Source organism: Cetorhinus maximus, chromosome 17 (assembly GCF_964194155.1).
Source record: "Cetorhinus maximus chromosome 17, sCetMax3.hap1.1, whole genome shotgun sequence".
NCBI classification, from domain to species: Eukaryota; Metazoa; Chordata; class Chondrichthyes; order Lamniformes; family Cetorhinidae; genus Cetorhinus; species Cetorhinus maximus.
The window spans coordinates 19,273,963-19,298,338 of NC_135895.1; the positions used below are offsets into that span (position 1 = coordinate 19,273,963).

Consider the following 24,376-nt stretch of genomic DNA (forward strand, 5'->3'; position numbering starts at 1 on the left):
CTCTCTCCACAGATATTCCTGAAGTGCTGAGGATTTCCAGCATTTTCTGTTTTACTTTCAAATTTCCCGCATCTGCAGCACTTTGACTTGAATATGCACGTTGTGTTATCAAAGAATTTTGATCTACCACGCTCATGATTGCCTGTGATATTTTGTCACATGCTTAGGCTGTCAAAGCTTTCCTGTGCTGGCCATCTGTTTAACAGAGATTATCCCTCTGATCCTAGAGATGTCAACTGCAGTGCGTACTGCGTCAGGTAAGCTGTAGATAAATGGACGCTCGGCCAGATCAAAGCCCGATCATTTTTCTTCTCTTACACAGGAAACACAGCTCTCAGAATGGCTCAAAAAACTGTATTGATCACAGGCTGCTCCTCTGGAATTGGCTTGGCCATAGCCTCTAAACTGGCTAAGGATGATAAGAAAAGATTCATGGGTGAGTTTCAAACAGAAAGGTTTGTCCTTCGATGAGACTCTGACAAGGACATGGACGGAAAGGCAGGGAGAAGAAGGGAAACAAGACAACTTCAAAACGTTGACCGGAGCAGGTTTAGAAAGGGCAGGTTTTGGGACACGCAGCATAGCGCAGAGAGCAACAGAGACAAGAGTAGCCGGAAGAGTAGGGTAGAATGGTCAGGAGTGGAGTTAAGGTGGTGAAAGGAAGAGGAGAAGGACTTGCAAGTGGGATAGATTCAGAGGGTATTAAGGGAAAAACGTGAACAAGAATAGGAGGGAGAGGAGGGATAAGGGCAGAAATATAGAGGAGACAAAGAGAAACTGGGTTAAAATGAAGAACAAGAATGGTGAGGGAAAGGAACCAAAATCGAGGGAAGAACTGGGAGTTGAAGCTGAACAGGAATTGAGTGAGGAAGGAGGAAGAGATTCCACTATGAGGTGGAAACTCTGAAGCATCTGAACTTAAGTATTGTGACTGTCTCTGTTGCATTTATGAATCTATATTCATACCCACTAAGTTAAAATACTAAATGAATAACAATACAAGAGTGTTGTCATTGAAGCTGATTTACATTGTATGCGGTATTTTAAGAGAATAATACACAGAAGGAATGCAAATCTCTAACCAATTTACATAGATACGCTGGCCTGAATGTGAACTGAGACAGTCACTTCAATCTGCAAACTAAGTCAGGGGAATCATTACAAGAAATTGGTTGTATTTCTAAGACAAAACGGTCTTTCCAAGAAGCTATGTCTCTCAATGTGAAAAACACCAAATGTGCTGGAAATGTTTTGGTAATTGAGCTTCTTGGAACTTTGTCTAATGAGGAAGCTGTGACCTATATCTGCTATTTGTATTTCTGAGCATATTGTCTGTTTACAATTTCCTTTGTAGTCTATGCCACCATGCGGAATCTGGATAAGAAAGGGGATCTCATAGATGCAGCCAGCAACGCACTGGGCAAAACACTGGAGATTAAAGCACTGGACGTTTGTTGTGAAAAATCAATCCAGGAATGTATTAACAGTATTCCCAACAGGAAAATCGATATACTCAGTAAGAAAATCCAGCATTAAAATGATTTTGAAGGAATTTGTTACACTAGATGTGGAGAAGACATTTCCGCTTTTGGGGGAGTCCATAACCAGGGGTTTTAAATATAAGATAGTCACTAATAAACTCAGTTAACAATTCAGGAGAAACTTCTTATCTCACAGAGCATTTAACTTGCTACCACAATGAGTTAAGGTGAGTAACATAGATGCATTTAAGGGGAAGCTAGATAATACATGAAGGAGAAAAGAATAGAAGATTATGTTGACTGGTTCGCTAAAGTTGGGAGGAAACTGTTGGAGGGTAACCATCAACATAGGCCAGTTGGACTGAAAATTCTTGTTGGTGCTGTCGATTCTATGTTATTCTACACATTTCATTCAAGTTACCAGACAGACATAGAGAATGAGGATAGATGGGGAGACAGAAAGACTGGTAGGTGAAAAAAAAGACAACAGCTTGTAAATGTTTAGTCACTTCATAGAAGAAATGGAGGAAGCAGTAGTCAGAAAGCAACTAGAGAATTGATTGAAGATATGACTGAGGAGTTGGCTTTTGGAGTTGCAAAGGAAGTTGCAAGATACAGAGGTTTAGTGGAATGGCAGAGTATAACACTAAAATGGTTAAAGTCACTGAACTGTTGGAATGGAGAGAAGAGTGCAAAAGGAAGAGTCAGGAAAGGGAAAGGTGCAAAGTGGGAGATAGGGGTGGGGATGGTGCAGAGATAGAGTAGGGAACGGCCATGAAGCGATTTTTTTTACTAATTCATGGGATGTGGGTGTTTATTGCCCATCCTTAATTGCCTTTGAGAAGATAGTGGTGAGCCACCCTCTAAACTCTGCAGTCGGTTTGGTGAAAATACCCCCACACTTTTGTTGGGATGGGTTTTCACAATTTTAGCTCAGCAGCATGGAAGGAACAGCGATATCGTTTCAGTCAGGATGGTGTGTGGGTTTGGAGGGGAACTTGCAGGTGGTGGTGTTCCCTTGCATCTGCTTCCCTTGTTCTTCTAGACAGTAATGACCACAGCTTTGGGAGGTACTGTTGAAGGAGTCTTGGTGAGTTGCTGAAGTGTATCTAGTAGTTAGTGCATACCGCATCAGTGTTTGCTGGTGGTGAGGGGTGAGTGTTTAAGGTGGTGGAAAGGATGCCAATCAAATAGGCTGCTTTGTCTTGGATGGTGTAAACTTTGTGAGTGTTGTTGGAGCTGCACTCATCCGAGCAAGTGGAAAGTATTCCATCACACTCCTGATTTATATCTTGCGGATGGTGGACAGTCTCTAGGGAATCTGGAGGTAAGTTACTTGCCAATGGTGACCTCCCCAGGATGTCTATGGTGGAGGATTTGTTGATGGAATGTGAAGGAGAGATGATTGGACTCTCCTTGTTGGGGATGGTCATTCCTGGCACCTGAGTAGTAGGAATGTTACTTGCTGCTTTTCAGCCCAAGCCTGAATTCTGTTCAGGTCTTCAGTATTTGAGGTACTCTGAATGGAATGAACACTGTAATTGATGAAGCAGCAGAAGATGGTTGGGACTAGGACACAACCCTGAGGAATTCTTGCAGTGAGGTCCTGGGGCTGAGATGATTGGCCTCCAATCACCACAACCAACTTCCTTTGTGCTAGATTTGATTCCAACTAATGCAGAGTTTTCCCTCTGAAGTCCATTGACTTCAATTTTATGAAGCTCCTTGTTGCCACACTCAGTCAAGTGCTGCCTTGATGCCAAGGGCAGTAAATCTCACCTCACTTCTGGAATTCAGCTCGTTTGTCCATGTTTGGACCAAGAGTATAATAAACTCAGGAACTCAAACTGAGCATCGGTGAGCAGGTTACTGGTGAGTGTCTCTTGATAGCACTGTCGATGACACCTTCCACCATGTTGCTGATGAATGAGAATAGATTGAGTGGACAGTAATTAACCAGATTGGATTTGTCCTGCTTTTTGTGGACAGGTCGTACTGGGGCAATTGTCCATAGTGTTGGGTAGATGCCAGTGTTGTAGCTGTACTGGAATGGCTCGGTTAGGGCCATGGCTAGTTCTGGAGCACAAGTCTTCAGAATAACAGTCAAGATATCGTCAGGGTCCATTCCTGAATGTTCAGTTTGCTCAGCCGTTTCTTCCTATCACATGAAGTGAATCAAATTGTTTGAAGACTGGCATCCACATTTTTGGGGTCTTTGGGAGGAGGCTGAGATGGATCATCCACTCAGCACTTCTGGCTGATGATGGTTGTGAATGCTTCAGCTTTGTCTTATGCACTAACATGCTGGGTTCCCCCACCTTTGAGGGTGAGGATGTTTGGTCCTCCCATTAGTTGTTTAATTGTCCCAATATGCGTATGGCACAGTCTTGATCTGATCAGTGGGTTGTGGGATTGCTTACTTTTGTTTGTACAATGCATGCAATCCAGTGTTGTAGCTTCATCAGGTTGGCACCTCATTTTGGGTACACCTGGTTAGTCCTGCCTTGCTCTTCTTCTCTTTCCATTGAACCAGGGTTGGTCCCCCAGCTTGAAGGTAATTGTAGAGTGAGAGATATGCAGGCCATGTAATTACAGACTGCTGTACAAACAAACATATGAGTTAGGAGCATGAGTAGGCCACTTGACCCTTCGAGCCTGCTCCACATTCAATAAGATCACGGTTGATCTGACTGTAACCTCCCGCCCACCCCCGATATCCTTTCAACCTCATCAAGAATCTATCTATCTCTGCCTTGAGATGATATACAATCTGCTGCTGATGCCCACGTCTCATGGTTGCCTAATTTTGAGCTGCTAGATCTGTACTGTATCTATCTCACTTAACTGTGGTGGTTTCACACAACATGGAGGGTGTTCTTTCTTCTTATTCATTCATGGGATGTGGGCGTCATTGGCTGGGCCAGCATTTATTGCCCATCCCAGTTGCCTTTGAGAAGGTAGTGGTGAGCTACCTTCTTGAACCACTGCAGTCCATGTGGTGTCGGTACACCCTCAGTGCTGTTAGAAGTTCCCAGGATTTTGACCCAGTGACAGTGAAGGAACACCGATATATTTCCAAATCAGGATGGTGAGTGGCTTGGAGGGGAACTTCCGGGTGGTGGTGTTCCCATGTATCTGCTGCCCTTATCCTTCTAAATGCAGCCGTCATGTATTTGGAAGGTGCTGTCTAAGGAACCTTGTTGAGTTCCTGCAGTGCATCTTGTAGATGGTACATTCTGCTGCCACTGTGTGTTGGTGGTGGTAGGAGTCAATGTTAGTGGATGGGTTGCCAATCAAGCGGGCTGCTTTGTCTTGGATGGTGTCAAGCTTTTTGCATAAGACTTCATCCCCTTAAGGACTGTGCATTGGTCATTTCTATCAATGTTGTGATAGGCAGATGCATTTGCAACAGATAGATTGGAGAGGACATGATCAAATAGGTCTATCCTCTGTTGGTTCTCTCGCCACCTACCATAGGCCCAGTAAGACAACAATGTCACAGAATCACAAAATTGTTACAGTGCAGAAGGAGGCCATTTGGTCCATTGTGACTGCACTGACTCTTGGAATGAGCAACTCACCTAGTGCTATTCCCCCACCTTCTCCCCGTAACCCTGCACATTCTTCCTTTTGAGGTAATCGTCTAATTCCTTTTTGAATGCTTCAATTGAACTTGCCTCCACCACACTCCTAGACAATGCATTCCAAATCCTAACCACTTGCTGCGTAAAAAAGTTTCTCCTTATATCACTTTTGCTTCATTTACTAATTACTTTAAATCTGTGCCCTCTCATTCTGGACCCTTTCACGAGTGGGACAGGTTTTCCCTATCCACTCTGTCCAGACCCCTCATGATTTTGCATACCTCTATCAAATCTCCTCTCAACCTTCTTTTCTCTAAGGAAAACAGTCCTAACTTCTCCAATCTATCTTCATAATTGAAGTTCTTCATCTCTGGAACCATTCTCATGAATCTTTTCTGCACCTTCTCTAATGCCTTCACATCCTTCCTAAAGCGTGGTGCACAGAACTGGATGCAATACTCTAGCTGAGGATGAACGAGCGACTTATACAAATTCAACTTATCCTCCTTGCTCTTGAACTCTATGCCCCTATTAATAAAGCTCAGGATACTGTATGCTTTATTATCTGCTCTCTCAACCTGTTCTGCCACCTTCAATAAATTATGCGCCTATATACTTTATTTTATGTTGTCTCTCCATGTTCTTCCTTACAAAATGAATCACTTCATGTTTCTCTGCATTGAACTTCATGTGCCACCTGTTTGCCCATTGTGCCAACCTGTCTATGCCCCTTTGAAACTCTACACTATCCTCCTGACAGTTCACAATGCTTCCAAGTTTTGAATCATCCGCAAACTTTGAAATTGTGCACACCAAGGTCATTAATATTTATCAGGAAAAGCAAGGGTCCCAACACTGAGCACTGGGTAACTCCACTACAAACCTTCCTCCAGCACGAAAAATACCCACTAACTACTACTCTCTGATTCCTGTCACTCGGCCAATTCCGTATCCATGTTGCTACTGTCCCTTTTATTCCATGAGCCATAACTTTGCTCACAGGTCTGGTGTATGACACTGTGACAAACGCCTTTTTTTGAAGTCCATGTACATCACATCAACAGCATAGCCCTCATCAGCTCTCTCTGTTACCTCTTCAAAAACTTCCAGCATGTTAGTTAAACATGATTTTCCCTTAAGAAATACATACTGACTTTCTTTAATTCAGCTGCTTTTGTCCATGTGACTATTAATTTTGTCCCAAATTATTGTTTCCAGAATTTCCCCACCACCGAAGTTAAACTGACTGGCCTGCAGTTGCTGGGCTTATATTTACACCCTTTTTTGAACAAGGTTAACATTTTCAATTCTCCTCCAGGACCACCCTTTAGTCTGGGGAAGACTGAAAAATTATGACCATTGCCTCTGCAATTTCCACTCTCACTTCCCTCAGAATCCTTGGATGCATTTCATCTGGTCCCGGTGCCTTTTCAACTCTAAGGGCAGAATTTTGCCGACGGCAAGCAGGGGGCGGGGCCCATTCGCCAACGCATAAAATGACGCGGAATGACATCGGGTGGAACACCCCCGACGTTGTCCCGCCCCATTTAAATTTTCAGGAAGGCTGGGGCGCAGAAAAATCAGCTATGGGCCCGCCAACCTGTCAATGGCCAATTGAGGCCATTGACAGGATCATTTAAACAATTAAAGGACCTGCCCTTCTAACCATAAGGTTGGCGGGCAGGCCAGGAGCCCAGACAGCAACTAGAGAAAACATGAAACCTCATCCAGCGGCGGGTTGAGGTTTCATGCAGGGTTTTAAAAAGTTTAATAATGCTATAGTGTAAATTATGAACATGTCCCATCTCATGTGACATTGTCACATGAGGGGGACATGTTAGGGAATTTTTTTTTTATTTTTAATCTTTTTCATAGTGGAAACGATCTCCTGAGGCTGCATTTTGCCTCAGGGAGATGTGCGCTCTTTCGTACGCATGAGCTTTTGGGGAATCCCCCCCGCTCGCACAGGGAACGCATAGCGCTTCCCGCTGGGCGGGCCTTAATTGACCCACCCACGTAAAATGGCGGTGCGGCCCGCTTCTCCAGCGGGGATCAGCTCCGCGCCCACCGGAAATTGGGTCGGGCCAGCCCACCCAACATGCAGAAAATTCTGCGCTAAGTACGGATAATATCCAATACCTCCTCCTTTTCAATTTTAAACTCATCTATTGTCTGGTTTACCTCATCACCATAGCCTGGGTAGCATCTTCTTCCTTGGTAAAAACAGATGCAAAATATTAATTTAACACCTCAGCTATGCCCTCTACCCCAAGTGTAACTCATCCTTTGGTCCCTAATTGACCCTACCCCTCCTTTTACCACCCTTACATTATTTATATGCAGATAGAAGACTTTGAGATTCTCATTTATGCTAGCTACCAGTCTCTTTCCATACTCCCTGTTTGCTCCTCTTATTTGCTTCTTCACTTCTTCTCTGCACCTTCTGTATTCTGATAGGTTTTCAATTGTATTTTCTACTTGAAGCCTGTCATAAATATGCTTTTTCTTCTTTAACTTAATTTTTATCTCCTTTGTCATCCAGGGAGCTCTGGATTTGTTCACCCTACCTTTTCCTTTTGAGGGAATATACCTTAACAGTGAAGGTGGGATGGGATTTGTGGGATGGGAGTCACCCAAATCGTCTCTTCTTTGACGGTAGCCCCTTTTTGTTCCTTAGCTCTGGCTAAATAGATTCTGTCCTTGATCCATCTGGGACATCCTTTATCTCCAGCACTGCAATGCTTTCCTTTTTTTCTTCCTTTCCTATTTTCCCTGAATACCCTGTGCCCAGGGATATTTAACACCCATTCCTGCCCTCCTTTAAGCCAGGTCCCTGTTATATTTCAGCATAACATTCTGCGCCTGTAACTCATCAGTATTATTTACTACACTCCATGCATTCACCAACAAGCACAGTAACCCTGAATTTGGCACTTACTTTCTCCTTTACTCTGGCCTAACCTATTAACTTACTATTCTCTCCTTTAGTGCTATCTATCACATCCAGTATTCTGTGCACTTTGGTACTTCTGTTTAATATTATTACCTGGGTCCCACACCTCTGTCAAGTTAGGATTGGCTAGCAGTAGTGGTGTTAAAGAGACACTATTGGTGATAGACATTGAAGTTCCAACCAAAGTACATTGGGAGGAATTTAATTGAAGCTGCCAGGGTGGCATGATAGTGGGTTGTGGGGGGGTTGGGGTTGGGGTTGGGGGTGGGGGGAATGAATTGGGTGGGAGTGTGGGAGTACCTGCATTGGATACTCAGCATCAGTAAAACTATTCCCAATTAAGTTGGGGCAGGAAGGGATGGTGTGGGAAACCTGCCCGCTGGCAGCTAACGAGTTAATTGGCACCATTTATCCTTAAACCCACTGCAATTTAGTTCTGGCTCAGGGATTAAATGAGAGCTGCACTGCTCTCCCATGCGTCCCCATCAGATTTGCCAGCGGTCTCCTAGGGAGGGTGGTTCTCTTGTCAGGCACTCAGTGTCCAATCGCGGAACCCGGCATTGGGAGGGGGGTGCTTTTGAAAGCCCACTCCCCTGCCTTTGCATCCAACCCCCTTTCAGTCTCCCGCCCCACAAATCCCATCCCACATTCACTCACCTTTGTCCTGGGTTCCTTCATTCATCCTGGGCCTCCGATGGGTGCATTACCTGCAGCTATCACTGCTCCTGGTGTATCTGATGACAATGAGGATCTGCCAGCCTCTGATTGGCTGACAGCTCTTGGTGGGCAGGATTTCCACCTCCTGGGGTCTTCAATCCCAGGAAAGGCCCGATGGTGACCAGTTAATTCCATTGGGCCTTCCCCGTAGAACTGTTGGGGGTACTCCATGGGTTGGCAAGACCTGCATCAGGCCTGTTAAATCCTGCCCCTTCTGTGTGCTTGTTATTCTCAGTGATTCTTCCAAGTGGTGTTCTCAACACAGAGGACTACTGATTGATCAGCTGAGGGAGGGCAGTAGGTGGCAATTAGTAGGAGGTTTCTTTGCCTGTGACTGACCTGATGCTATGAGACTTCATGGGATCTGGAGTCAATGTTGAGGACTCCCAGGGCCACCCCCTCCTGACTGTATAGCCACTATGCCGCCCCCTCTGGTTGGTCTGTCCTGGTGAGACAAGAATGGTGATACTGGAGTTTGGGACATTGGCTATAAGGTATGATTCTGTGACGATGACTATGTCAGGCTGTTGCTTGACTAGTCTGTGGGACAGCTCTCCACATTTTGAGACATCCCCAGATGTTAATGAGGAGGAATTAGCAGAGTTGGCTGGACATGTTGTATGCGGTGCCTAGGTCAATGCCATGAGGTTTTATTCTTATTCTTATTCAGAAGGTAGTTGAGAGTCAACCACATTGCTGTGAGTCTAGAGGCACTTGTAAGCCAGACCAGGTAAGGGTGGCAGAATTCATTCCCTAAAGGGTGTCAGTGAACTAGATGGGTTTTACAACAATCTGGTAGTTTCATGGTCACCATTGTTGATTAGCTTTTAATTCCAGATTAACTAATTAATTATTTTTAAATTCCACCAGCTGCTGTGATGGTGGGATTTGAAATCATGACTCTCGACCATTAGTCCAGTAACATTACCACAATGCTACTGTTCTCAACACCAGTTGCTGGCCTTGCTTCCCTAGCCCTCAGTACTCCTACAAAAGTTAATCAAGTTCAATTTTAAAATTTTCAATTGATCCAGCCTCAATAGCTTTTTGGAGCATGAGACTTCCAGACCTCCACTATCCTTTGTAGGAAGAAGTGCTTTCATTTCTCAATGACCTGGCTCTAATTATAAGATTGCGTTACCTTGTTCTGGAGATCCACCCACCACCACCTCTGCATCCCCCTCCCCTCATCCCCTGCCACCAGTCGATATAATTTCACTCTATCAGCCCTACCAGGAGGTCTTGTAGGCACAGTGGGTTAGCATCCCTGCCTCTAAGTTAGAAGCTCTGGGTTCAAGTCCTTCTCCGGGACTCAATGGCCAGAGAAGATGTGTTCATGATGCAGCCAAACAGGTCGAGTATCAATCTGCAAATCCTACCCACATTTGCCAATGCCGGGCAGTAAGAGTGGGTGAGAGTCCTGCATGGTCAGCCATGTGATAGAAAGAAAATTGGAGCCTCTACTATCATTATCCGTAGCTCCAGACTACAACATGCATGTAAAAGTGCACGTTGCCACAGCAACCCAGACTCCCTAAGTAAACTGAACCACCCTCTTCAACCTTGTTAAATCCTTTAATCATCTTAAACATCTCAACTAGGTCCCCGATGAATCTATCCTCAAGGGAGTACAAGCCTAATCTATCCTAACTATCGTCATAATCTAATACTTTTAGCCTTGGTATTCTGTAGATGTTCCAGTAGATATGATGTATCCAAAGTGGATTAAGGTTCAAGTGCTCTAATTACATAACACTGCAGATATAAACTCAGTACAAACATTCTAGTATAACATAGTCACGAAATTAAGATATTGGTTTTAAAATTGGTATCTTAATTGCAAATCCACAGAGCGGACAAAATACTTGTTAGTAACTTCAGTAATAAAGCTCCTTTAAGTAAATTGGCAAATTTAGAATTAGGTGGAAATTCTGTGATTATTTAAGAAAAATGTGAGGATTTTATTAAAGGAGAGAGAAGCCTGGTGGAAACGAAGCCAGCGTTTGCAGATGGATGTCAAAAGCTGTGTGAGTTTTAACCATTGATTCAGTCATAAAACAATCTTATTGATATAGTTATTTTGGGTAGCTTAGATTACAAGGTGCAGAAAAGTACTTTCAGTACCAGGGAAACTTCAGCACCCATTCAATACAGTGATGACAACCGAACATTTTAAAGAAATATCATTTGCGAATTCATTCCAGCTGATCCTAACAACAATAACAACAACTTGCATTTACATAACATCTTTAACGTAGTAAAACATCGCAGGAGCATTAGCAAAAAAAAAAATGGTCACCAGTACATAAGGAGACATTAGGGACCAAATGTGTCGGGTTTTAAGAATTTCCTTCAAGGAGAAAAGAGCTTTAGCCAGGCAGACAGGGAGCATATTCCCGAGCCTAGGGCCTAGATAGCTGAAGGCACAGCCATCAATGGTTAAAATCAGGTACACTCAAGAGGCCAGAATTAGAGGAGCAGAAACCTTGAAGGATTGGAGGAGATTACAGAGCTAGGGAGGAACAAAAGCCTGAGAATGTTAAAATTGCAGCATCTTCTCTGGGATCCAGTATGGATAAACAGGCACAGGGTGATGGGTGAACAGGACTTGATACGAGTTGGAACATGGGCGGCAGAGTTTTGGATGAGCTTACTGACGGTAGAGCATGAGAGGCTGGCCAGAAATGTGTTGAAATGTTTGGGGAGGCAGTGGCACAGTGGCATTGTCACTGGACTGGTATTCCAGAGGCCCAAGGTAATGCTCTGAGGGACCACGACACATGGTGAAATTTAAATTCAATGCAAATATGGAATTAAAAGTCTGATGATGACCATGAAACCATTGTCAATTGTTGTTAAAAACCCATATAAAAAGAACAGCGGTTAAAAGTCAAAGTAGGAATGGTAATGTAAAGGCGGAGGGTTTGACTATCAGCAGGAAATGGAAGGGAGTTGAGATTTAAAACAGGAAACCAATTCCTTGGTATTTTAAACCGGTGAGACTAATATTCAATATTTACTTTAGGCGTCAATTCAAATGGGTTCCCTAATGTCCTCTCCTTTAGGGAAGGAAATCTGCCAACCTTACCTGGCCTGGCCTACATGTGACTCCAGACCCACACCAACCACAACAACAATGTGGTTGATTCTTAACTGCCCTGTGAACAAGGGCAATTAGGGATGGTCAATAAATGCTGGCCTAGCCAGTGACGCCCACATCCCATTAACGAATTTTAAAAAGTCAAGTCTAAAAGTAATAAAGGCATGGATGAGGATTTCTGCAGCTGTTGAGCTGAGGCAGGGGCAGAGCCAGGTGATGCTGCACTGGTGGAAACAGGTGGGTCTTAGTAAGAGCACAGATATATGGTCCGAGGCTGCCTAGTGGATGGTGTTTGTGACAGGGAGACAAAACAATGGGTGGGATCTTCCACTCTTGCCAAAGTCATTGGACTTTTGAACGGCTCGCCACATTTTATGGCCCCGCCCCTGTTGCGACGGGGCCGTAAAATTCCGCCCAATAACTTTGTTCTTCCAAAATTTAACTGGAGAAAATTTCTGCTTACCCAGTAATTAATGTTAGGGAAGAAATCTGACAATTTAGATAGTGAAGGAGTCGAGAGATGTGGTGATAAGGCAGAGCGAGGTGATATCAGCGTACATGTGGAAACTGACAACGTGCTTCAGGATATCGCTGATAGGCAACATGTAGACAAAATACAAGGCAGCCAGGAGTAGGTTATTGGGAGACATCAGGGTTAATGGTAGGGAGAAGCCATTGCAGGTTACTCTCTGACTATGATGAGATAGATAGGAATGGAACCAGGTGAGAACAGTCCCACCCAGCTGGATGACAGTGGGGAGGCTTTGGAAGAGGATGATGTGGTCAATAGTGTCAAAGGCTGCAGACAGATTGAGAAGAATGAGGAGGGAAAGTTTACCTTTGTCACAGTCACAAGGAATGTCACCTGTGATTTTGATAAGAGCTGGTTTGGGAAACCTGATTAGAAGAATCCAATCATGGCGTTCTGGGAAAGATGGGCATGCGCTTGGAAATTGACAACATGTTCAAGGACTTTGGAGAGGAAAGGGAAGTTGGAGATGGGACGGTGGTTTGCAAGGGTGAAGGGGGTCAAAAACTGGGATTTTGAGGAGAGGGTGATGAAGACAGGTTTGAAGGAGAGATGGACAATATATGAGGGGAGAGAACCGTTAAAGATGTCAGCCAACATGGGAGCCAGGATGGGATGTTGGGTGGTCAACAGTTTAGTGGGAGCAGGAGGTGGGTCTCATGGACAAAATGAGCTTGGAGGGAATAGGAGAGGAAATAGGAGAGAAACTAGTGAAAGATGCAAATTCAGGGTTAAGAGAGGGGGGAATCCTTAGATGAAGTTTGGCCCAGTGGGCAAGTAGGAAGGAGGTACAAGGCAAAGGCAGCTGATTGGAGGGAGCCAATCTTAGTGACAAATAAATCCATGAGCTCTTTGTATTCATTGTTTGAGTTGAGTGTGGAGGAATCAAAGGAGATGTGTTTAAGAAGATGGTTTTCAGCAGACAAAAGAAGCTGAAGATGATCTTTGCGTTCTGGGAGGATCCCGGGATAGTCAGCTGTTTTGACAGGCAAGGGCAGGGCCTAATAATGTTTTATGTGGTCCAGACAGATTTGGCGATGAATGGCTAAACCAGGCCATATCTGTTCAAGCCTGCCTTCTTTGGACTTAAGAGAGCAAAGATGAAAGCTGTACCAGGAGAAACATCCAAGGTGGGAGATAGTAGCAATTTTCATTGGGAATATTGAAGGTAGAAGTGAGAGTGTGTTGAGCAGATTGGCAGCTGCAGAAATGTCATGGTGGGTGGAGAGCCAAAGGGGTTTTGGCAGTGTAGTAAATTGTAAGTGAATTGGGAGAGAGTTTTTCCCAGGGCCAGACACAGAAGGATGTAGGATTTATTAATGTTGCAATCCTATCACAATGAAGTGCATGCTCTAATTGTAGTGAGAGCAGCTGTTAATAATTGGGGAAAGGTTAGGGCATTATCCTTAAGTATATGTAAGAACCAGTTTCCACCTGGGTGTGGGAGGAAAAGAGAGTCTGTGCCTGTGTTCACTGGGTTTTGTGAATAAACCTATGTTGAGGAAAGACTGGCTCCAGATTCCTCCTTCACTCAGTGAATGAGCAGTGAATTATAACAGCATTGGGAGAGGGAAGGGGGCTGTGGGTGGAGAGAGTACAAGGAAATGATCAGAAATGGCCCTATATGCATTGATACGATGAGAGTAGCAAGGCCATGTAAAATGGTAAGCTTAAAGAAATATGCGGTGGAGGTTACATGGAAGGAGAGATGAAGGGAGGATAGGAGGAGAACACAGGGGAGAGGAAATCAATCAAAACTGTAATTCTACTGCTAAAATTAAATCTGGCCTACTATTCATACTAATCTTAATACTAACCTTAAAATAAATGTGCGTGCCTGTTAATCCTAATCACTAATCCATGCTGCTTGGAATGAACTCACCTGAAGTTCCATCTGAGCTGAAAAACAATGGGCTTTATGCTCTATCTTCAGCTCCCACTGGAGCCATGGGTGGGAGGGGGGCACTGGAGAAGATAATAGGTTCCTCCAAGGATTGATAACCTTATTTCAGAAAAGGGACTCAAGATAACTCTCGCCTTCATCTCAACATTCCTCCTTGGCATAGGAACCCACACCCCTCACGGGATTTCAAAGGTGCAGTTTAAAGAGGGTGAGAATCCAGTAGAACAGGGGTCCAACCCAAATCCCAGACCCTGGTTGAAAATCAGGTATACCCTCTCTCAGCACTGGCTGGATGAGCTGCCTTGATGGCCAAGTGGGTAAATGCCGCCACCAGGTGTAGTAATGAAACATGCAGTCCAGGAGGTTTTGCTCATTCACCTGTGCTGACTGAGGTGAGGTCAGGTGGCACAACTCCAATTCTCTAAGTTAGGGAGGAGGAGAAAAAACATTCAGGGCTCCTATTCCTAGCCAGCCCTGCTGTCAGTGAGTATGCAGGCATTGGCTGCGAACGTGAGTGGGCCTGCTGCCATTCATTATCTAGATTCGCACACGGGAAATGGTCAGTGCAGTGAGGAGCTGGAAGATTCCCTGCACCAGTGAGCATCTTCAGAAGAGAAAGAAATAAAGAAATTCAGAACCTCAGGACATCCCAAAGAGCTTTATAGCCAATTGAAGTACTTTTGAAGCACACTTGCTATTGTAATGTAGGAAATGCTGCAGCCAATTTGTGCACCGCCAAGCCCCACAAACCACAATGCGATAATGACTAAATAAGCGGCATCTGTGAACCTGGTTAAGGGATAAACATTGGCCAAGACCCCAAGGAGAATTCCCCTGCTCTTCTTTGGATAGTGCTTTTATATCCATGTTAGAGGGCAGATGGGGCCTCAGTTTAACTTCTCATCTAAAAGACAGTACCTTCAATAGTGCAGTGTTCCATCAGTACTGCACTGGAAAGGTTGGATTTACATACCCACCCCCACCCCACCCCTCCCCTGCCAGCAGGTTTGAAGGGAAGTGGGGGGCATGTAAAATCCAGGGGCTGAACTTCCCACCTCACATACCCGCCCACCCTTAACTTGTATGAAATTTTACAGGCGCTCCCAGCCCTGGCCACCGCTCCTGCCCTGGCCATCCGATTGGCCAGCAGCTCTCCAAGGCAGGACTTCCACCCATAAAGGGGGCAGAAGTCTCGTCTTAAAGTAATTAATACTGTTCTCAGCGATAAATTAGAACAGAGGAGGCTAAGGGAAGAAAAAAACAAAAAACTGCGGATGCTGGAAATCCAAAACAAGTAGAGAATTACCTGGAAAAACTCAGCAGGTCTGGCAGCATCGGCGGAGAAGAAAAGAGTTGACGTTTCGAGGACTCGAAACGTCAACTCTTTTCTTCTCCGCCGATGCTGCCAGACCTGCTGAGTTTTTCCAGGTAATTCTCTTCTTGTTGAGGCTAAGGGAAGGTTTGACTGAGGTGTACCGAGTTGTGAGGGCCCTGGATAGAATGGATGGGAAGGGCCTATTTACTTTAGCAGAGAGGTTAGTGACTAGGGGGCATAGATTTAAAGTGATTGGTAGAAAGATTAGAGGGGAGCTGAGGAACTTCTTTTTCACCCAGAGGGTCTGGAACTCACTGCCGGAAAGGGTAGTAGAGGCAGAAACCCTCAACTCATTTAAAAGGTGTCTGGATGTGCACCTCAAGTGCCGTAACCTGCAGAGCTACAGGCCAAATGCTGGAAAGTGGGATTAGGCTGGGGGTGGCTCGTTTTGAGATACGATAGGCCGAGTGACCTCTTCCTGTGCCATAAACCTTCTATGATTCTAAATTGCTGTGGGGCTGCCATCAGGATCGTGGGCTGACTTCTCCCACGCCACCGACATTTTAACCGGAGAGGCCAGGATCGTGGTGCCTCATAAAAATCCAGCTGAAAGTGACAGCCTAGATTTTGTGCCCAGCGCCTGGAGTGGGGCTTGAACTCACAACCTTCAGACTCAGAAGCACACATGCTACCAACTGAGCCACAGCTGACAAAGGAAGCAAAGGAGAGAAAGTTGCCAACAAAATATACAGACATATGCAAGAAAAATGCTACTATTTATTGGTTGAATTAAAAATGAACAATCTAAATGTGACTTTAATTAGTAAATTAGTAAAGTAGTTTTGGAGAAGGGATAGAAAAACTGACCGCATGATGTCAGAGTATATTGTCCCTCAAGAATTAGTTTGTTTACCTCATAGTATTACCATGTTATTGAAAAGACAAAGCTCAGTGAAGGAGGATTAGAGAGTTACTATGTCGAAGAACCTCCCCCCATCGCCCAGCTGGTCTTGGTTCTGAAAGGAGATTTAGGCTTTGTAAACATATCTGCATACAGATAGTGACATAATTTTATAAACTTAATAGTTTTGCAAAGTTAAAAATGAAAAATGGGAGAAGTGTGTAATTGTGTAAATCTGTGAGTGTTATCTTTTCCAGTCAGCAATGCTGGAATGGGGATGATTGGACCCATTGAATGCCAAAGCTTGGAGGAGATGAAGAATGTCATGGATACCAACTTCTTTGGACTTGTTAGACTCCTTAAAGAAACCCTGCCAGACATGAAGAAGAGGAAGAAGGGTCACATTGTGGTGATTAGTAGTGTGATGGGAATTCAGGGTAAGGTTTACAGTAAAATCTTCATGCTATGCCGTCATTGAGGAGATCAGTGTAATTAAAATGCTTGCAACGTTCACATTCTATTTGATTTAATCTGTGGATCAATTTCTCTTTCTTGCATCACAAGGTGTTATTTTTTTCAAATGAAATTCCAATTATTTGGCTATTCCTTTCATTTTCAGGTATTTTGTTCAATGACATCTATGCTGCATCAAAATTTGCGGTGGAAGGATTTTGTGAAAGTTTAGCAATTCAAGCAATAAAATTCAAATTGAAGTAGGTAACAATTTTGCTAACTTTGGGAAGAGATAGCTATTGAGTTAATTCTTGTCCAGTTCTTGTTGCATTTTTATTTATCTGAAACTACTTTAAATGGTCAATGGTGAAATATATCCAAATTATTGCATCATATCTGGGGAGACAGTGGTGTTGTGATAATGTCATCGGACTAGTAATCCCAAGGCCCAGGCTAATGCATATCCTACCATGGCATCTGGTGGAATTTAAATTCAATTAATAAATCTGGAATTGAAATCTAGACTCAGTAATGGTGACCATGATAGTGATTGTTGCAAAAACCCAGCTGGTTCACTAATGTCCTTTAGGGAAGGAAATCTGCTGTCCTTACCTGGTCTGACCTACATGTGATTCTAGACCCACCGCAATGTGGTTGACTCTTATCTGCCCTTTGATTAGGCCATTCAGTGCAAGGGCAATTAGGGATGGGCAACAAATGTTGGCCTTCCCAACCCATGAAAGACTAAAACAAAGGTGTAAATATTCAGCGATTAATACAGTCAAAACTTATATTTTATAATTCCTATCATGAACATTATGTTGGCAATGATTATGGTGCTATTTTATCTGTCAGTTGTATAAACATATCATCTATGAAAATCTTTATATCACACTTTGCCAGTGTAAGTGCATATCAGAACAGACACATCTTGAGTGCTCGCAAGAGGAGGGTAGGTGGAACAAAAATTGTTGCCCGAATGGCCAATTGTGAGGGTCATTGACGGAAAACATCCAAGCGCATACTCCCTGCAGATGATAGGGTCCTCTATGGAATGCCCCATCTGGAACATTGCATGATAACATTTCAGGGTAAGGGCTCAGGCCTGCAGACCCTTTGCCCTTACAGTGATTTGTACACTGATTTATTCCCCCAATTCAACTGCTGGGAAGAAACTTAGAGATGGGAGCCAACAGAGTGGAATCATGTTGATAGAAAGTCTATGTGCCCTTGCTCTCATTGCAGAACACTGTAGGGATTTGGATTGTCAGCAGTTACAGAGTAACATATTGATTTATTAAAAATAAACAATAACTTTCATTCATTTTGTGCCTTGTCACATTCTCAAAACTTCCCAAATTGCTTTGCAAATGGTGGGATGAAATTTCAGCTGGACAAACAAATAATTGGTATCCAGACTGACCACTCGTTATACTAAAAATGCCTAATTTTCATTTCCATTGGGTTCTACGATGGGCTGCAGATCCGGAACGCCAGCATTTTGATTCCCTGTGGCAAGTTGAAAGTTGATGCAAATCGTATTTGAATGCAGTCGCTGTGGTTATATAGGCAAATACAGCATCTGATTTGCACATAGCTAATTTCGGAACAGGAATTAATGAATGACAAGTGAATCTGGTTTTGGTGGTATTCATCAAAGGAGCAACATTAGCTAGTACAGTGGGAGAACCCGCTTGCTCTTCTTTGTCTTATGCCTATCTGGGCAGCCAGATGGGGCCTTGGCTTAATGTCTCAGCACCTCTGATTGCCACACTCCTTCAGTACAGCACTGAAGCGTCAGCCTAGGTTATGTATTCTAGTCCATGGTAGGGCTTCAACACACTTCCTGTTGTCTGAGAGATGAGGATGATGACAACTGAATTTAATCAGGCATTGTCAGCAGAAAGAGATCTAAATTGTTCTGACATACTTTTCCTATTGAGGGTGCAAAACCATTTGCAGCAGTGTGTTTTACGTTTTTGCACTATTTTTATTAAGGGGTTGTTTTTAACCTTAAAATGTTAAGTTATGACTCTATGAACTGTTCCATGTAGAGAATACAGGTTAATATCAAAATCTTTATTCAGAGTTTGATTTAGAAGAGTAAGCTGATCTGTCTGTACAGTTTTCATCTTATAGTTTCAAGAGTGCCAAAAGTTAACTACGGTAAAATGATGAAAGAAAAATAAGTCCTCGGCCCAGGAAAGCCCCTGCTGTCCATCCAAGAGGCACCAATGCAAAGGCATCCATCAGTAACCTCTCATTTTAATCTGACAGAATCACTCTGATTGAACCTGGCCCAGTGGTCACAGATTTTGAAAAAAAGGTTTATGAAGAAGGATTGAAAGTAGACTTGTCAGCAGCAGACGAGGAGACAAGAGACATGTTTACAAACATTTACTTGCGCAACTACAAGGAGATATTCGTCAGCCTGGGACAAAGTGCAGATGAAGTGGCTGAGGTACTAAGAATCAAACAAAGATCTCATCGAGGCTTACACTGTAAATCAATAAAAAGCTAAATCAGATGGATGGAACCATGCTCGGAAGGAATGGGTTCATTGTTTTCCTCTTTTAAAATTTTAAACTAAAGTTTAACATGCGTCCTTAACTTTCATAAAGTATTAGCGTGTGTCCCCCACCCCCCATTTTTTAGTCATTGATTCAAGGGCAAGGCCATCCCTGATTGCTCTTGAGGAGGTGGTGGTGAGCTGCCTCCTTGAACCACTCCAGTCCGTGTGGTGCAGGTACACCCATAGTGGTGTTAGGGAGGGAGAGAGGGAGTTCCGGGATTTTAAATCAGTGATACTGAAGGAACAACGATATAGTTCCAAATGAGGATGCTGTGTGTTTGGGAACTTGAAAGCTGCGGTGTTCCCAGTGATAACTGAAAGCAGCAGTTGTTTAACCCAAACATTCCTGCAAGGTTTTGGAACAATAATCGAAGTTCTTTGGCTGTAATTTTAATTGCCCCTCCCCTGCACTTGCCTGGCAGAAACCAGGCAAGGGAGCAGTTAAAACAGAACCACTTACCCACTCCTCTCCTGTTCAAACTGCCCAATTGCAGTTCTAAATTGCAGCTGACAAAGAGAACCCACCACCCCACCCCCCCTGCCCCCATCCCCGCAAAGCTTCTCTTTATGCAGATCAAGGTCCAATGATATCATTGGGACCAGATCTCCAATTTTAGCCTGAGGCCTGACCGGGGGCAGCAGTGCAGGCCAAGCCTACCGAGAACAGAGCCGGAAGAGACCCAGTAAAATAAATGATTTCTCATGTATTGCTGAGGGCCTGGAACAGCAGGAGTTCCTCTCCATGGCGCTGAAGAAAATCTTGGACCTCCCATAGCTGCCTCCCGCTATCTCCACCATTGGATTTCTCCTGCCTGTCCACTGACCTTACTCCCATCAGAGATCACAGTCCCCCCTCTGGTTCCCAAAGGCTGCCACCAAGCAGCACGATTTTAACCGACGGGCAAATCCTGCTCAGTCACCATTAAAATTGAGCCAGCCTGCTGCTACTCAGGCGTGGGGCTCACTTTGGTGCATTTCTGCCTGGGTGCAATAATCAGGCCTGGTGTAGGAGGCAGGGAGACTGTGGGTGGAAGTGCATAATTTGGAAAAAAAACTGTAGGTAAAGTTAATTTGTACAACTTCTAGCTCATTTTGCAACTGCAGTTTTGAAAGCTTTTCTCTTTTCTTTTATTGAACAGCACACCATAAAGATCATTAGCTTAGACAATCCACCATTTCGTCATCAGACAAACAGCCTTTACACCCCCATGACGACTCTGAAGTATGCCGATCCAAATGGGGACCTCCCCATCGACACCTTCTACAAATTGGTCTTCCAACATGACAAAGTCTTCCATGCCAGCCTCAATTTTATTAAAATGTTGAGGTGGAGAAGCAAAAAGAGTTTTAATTTAGGAAGGCCAACCAGTCAGGAGTAGTCTTATCTGCCCTAACTATGGAATAGCTAGAAATCACTATGAAATAGCTAGAAAACGAAAGCAGTAACTGTTATTTCTTAGCTGAGCTTCGTGTTATAATTTTCTTGAATATCTCTCATACCCTGGGAGCATCTTATCGAGAATTGGTTGGAGAAGCTGGAGTTGTTCTCCTTGGAACAAAGGAGATTGAGGTGAGATTTGATAGAGGTGTAGAAGATTCTGACAGGTTTAGATAAGGTAGAGAAAGAAAAGCCATTAGCTGATGGTACAAGGAATAGGGGGCACAGATTTAAAGTTTTGAGCAAGAGATGCAAGGGGAATCCGAGGAAGAACCTTTTAAGCAGAGTGATAATGGCCTGGAACTTGCTGCCTATGATGGCGGAAATAGAGACGATGAATGATTTCAAAAAGGAAATTGGATGGACACTTGAGGGAAATAAGCTTACAGGGCTGCGGGATAGAGTGGTGAAATGGGACTGATTGGATTGCTCTGCAGGAAGCGACATTGATTCGATGGGCAAATGTGGTAATTACCATTTTATGTAATGTGTAGTATACCTTGAAGAAGTATATTATAAAGGAAGATCACATGATCTTATGTAACCAGTAGAGGAATAGTGCAGGCTATCTCTGTAGTCAATAGTCTGAGTTAGGAAGGAGAAGTATGGAAACAGGGTTTGAGTTGAAAGCACACAAGTGTAACTGCTGAGTACCTTTATAAATAAACAGAATGTGTTCCACCTAAGAACTGTCTGCTGGTCAACTCTGTCTATTGTACCAACTCGGCCATCCCAAAACAAGCGTGTAACCCGGATCCACAAGTCCCAACCAACTGGTGACCAGGATCCAACAGCCAAACAGCCTCCTTCTGTGGGGTAATGACTCTATAACATACAACACAGCTCTTAACAAGTATGCAAACAAGTAACAAAACACATGGAGGTGGGGGGGGGGGGGGGCGGATGGTGGGAGAGGGTAAATTCAGAAGTGTCCATTCTTGGGTTCCTCACCCACACGGCGTTAGCAACCTGTGCTCACATAGTGAGGTCCGGGTAGCTTGGGACTTTGGGCCTCTGGCCTCACCATACTGCTGGGGGAGAAGCCTAATGGTGGGCTCATGCTCCAATTTTCAGTTAAGGAGCAACAGGTGGGCCTCAGATTGGGGTTCAGCGGTGGATTGGTAGGAAGATTGCAGACCTGAAGATTGCAGACCTGAGGATTGCAGCCGAGAGGGGGAGGGGATGTGGTTGGGGATTGCAAGGAGGCTGGCGCCAAGACCGGGCCAGAATGGACAACTGGAGAGATCGAGGCTGGAGCTCCTGGGATTGGGAGTGGTGGTAAATAATGTTAAGCGTCTATCTCATTTTAAAAAAGATTACATTGAATAATGAGGTGAGCTGGCAAGATGGATACAGAACTGGCTTGGTCATAGAAGACAGAGGGTAGCAGTGGAAGGGTGCTTTTCTGAATGGAGAGCTGTGACTAGTGGTGTTTCGCAGGGATCAGTGCTGGGCCCTTTGCTGTTTGTAGTATACATAAATGATTTGGAAGAAAATGTAACCAGGCTAATTAGTAAGTTTGCAGACGACACTAAGGTTGGAGAACTCCTTACAGATAGTGAAGAGGATTGTCATGGGATATTGATCGGTTGGAGACTTGGGTGGAGAAATGGCAGATGGAGTTTAATCTGGACAAATGCGAGGTAATGCATTTTGGAAGGTCTAAAACAGGTAGGACTTATACAGTAAATGGCACACCCCTCAAGTGCATCGACAGGCAGAGGGATCTGGGTGTACAGGTCCACAGGTCACTGAAAGTGGCAATGCAGGTGGATAAGGTAGTTAGGAAGGCATATGGCATGCTTGCCTTCATTGGCAGGGGTATTGAGTATAAAAGCTGGGAAGTCATGCTGCAGCTGTATAGAACCTTGGTTAGGCCACACTTGGAATATTGCATGCAATTCTGGTCGCCACATTACCAGAAGGATATGGAGGCGTTGGAGAGGGTGCAGAGGAGGTTTACCAGGATGCTGCCTGGTCTGGAGGTTATTAGCTATGAGGAGAGGTTGGAGAAACTCGGATTGTTCTCACTAGAGCGACGGAGATTGAGGGGCGACTTGATAGAAGTTTACAAAATTATGAGTGGCATGGACAGAATAGATAGTCAGAAGCTTTTTCCCAGGTTGGAAGAGTCAATCACTAGGGGACATAGATTTAAGGTGAGAGGAGAAAACTATAGAGGAGATGTGCGGGGCAAGTTTTTTACGCAGAGGGTAGTGAGTGTCTGGAATTCGCTGCCAGAGGAGGTGGTGGAAGCAGGTACGATAGTGGTGTTTAAGAGGCAGCTTGACATGTACATGAATAGGATGGGAATAGAGGGATACGGACCCCGGAAGTGCAAAATGTTTTAGTTTGACAGGCAATATGATCGGCGCAGGCTTGGAGGGCCGAAGGGCCTGTTCCAGTGCTGTACTTTTCTTTGTTCTTTGTTCTTTAGAGTTAGTTTTCCCAGAGGTCACCAGCACTAGCAAACCAAGGCAAATCAAAATTGCTGCAGGGGATAGAAGCAGGCATTAGGCCCCTTAGTTACATATGCAAATCAGTAACACCTGCTTCAGCCATAGGTAACAGATTTATTGTCATCTTTATCCATGACCAAGGTGATAGCTGATACATTTCTTGTCTAAGTTAAGTTATGAAGTTAGGTTCTTGTATCTAGGAACCCATTCTTGATCCTTAAGTGGCTACGTAGCGCCTGAAAAGCCAACACTACACGACCTAATCTACCTCTCCAAGTGTTGCTTTTTCAACAAAATCTAGCATTTTCTATACAACGTCTTCTGTTGTTTTGATGCAACCCCTCTCCCTAGGTGCAGCATTAAAATTTTGATGTGTGGATGTATGTCTATGGCCAGAATTTTTAGCTTGTTGGGCGGGTACGCACCCAACCTGAACAAGCGTAAAATGACGTGTGATGACCTCGGGCGAGTGTCCCAATGTCATCACGCACTCGTGTGATATTTCAGTCGGCGGGTGCATGTGGAAGTCAGCAGCGCCCCCACCGACAATTAAAAGGCCTATTAAGGCCATTAAAGTAATAATTGAACTACATTTTTCACTGTCAATCCAACCTTACGATTGACAGGCAGGCAAAAAGGCCAAGCGGCCTTTGGATTTTTTAGGAAATCTCATCCATGGGCGGGATGAGGTTTCCGACAGCAAACAAAAATTAAATTAAAATGTTAACATTTCATTAATAACACGTCCCTGCTTATGTGACTCAGTCACACACAAGGGGACATGTTTCGTAACATCTTAAAGTTATCACAGAATCACACAGTGCAGGAGAGGCCCTTCGGCCCACCGAGTTTGCACTGACATGTGAGAAACACCTGACCTACCTACCTAATCCCATTTACCAGCACTTGGCCCATAGCCTTGAATGTTATGACGTGCCAAGTGCACATCCAGGTACTTTTTAAAGGATGTG

At 44.2% G+C, this 24,376-nt stretch overlaps 1 protein-coding gene across 1 annotated transcript; it reads left to right on the top strand.

Moving 5' to 3' along the window:
- The first annotated feature begins 284 nt into the window (after positions 1-284).
- Positions 285-21,623, top strand: LOC144692728 (retinol dehydrogenase 8). The gene is made up of 6 exons (XM_078561811.1): positions 285-436; positions 1,355-1,516; positions 16,741-16,920; positions 17,103-17,196; positions 19,214-19,397; positions 20,648-21,623. The coding sequence occupies exons 1-6, from the start codon at positions 340-342 to the stop codon at positions 20,885-20,887; spliced, it is 957 nt and encodes a 318-aa protein (XP_078417937.1). The 5' UTR covers positions 285-339; the 3' UTR covers positions 20,888-21,623.
- Positions 21,624-24,376: the final 2,753 nt, after the last annotated feature.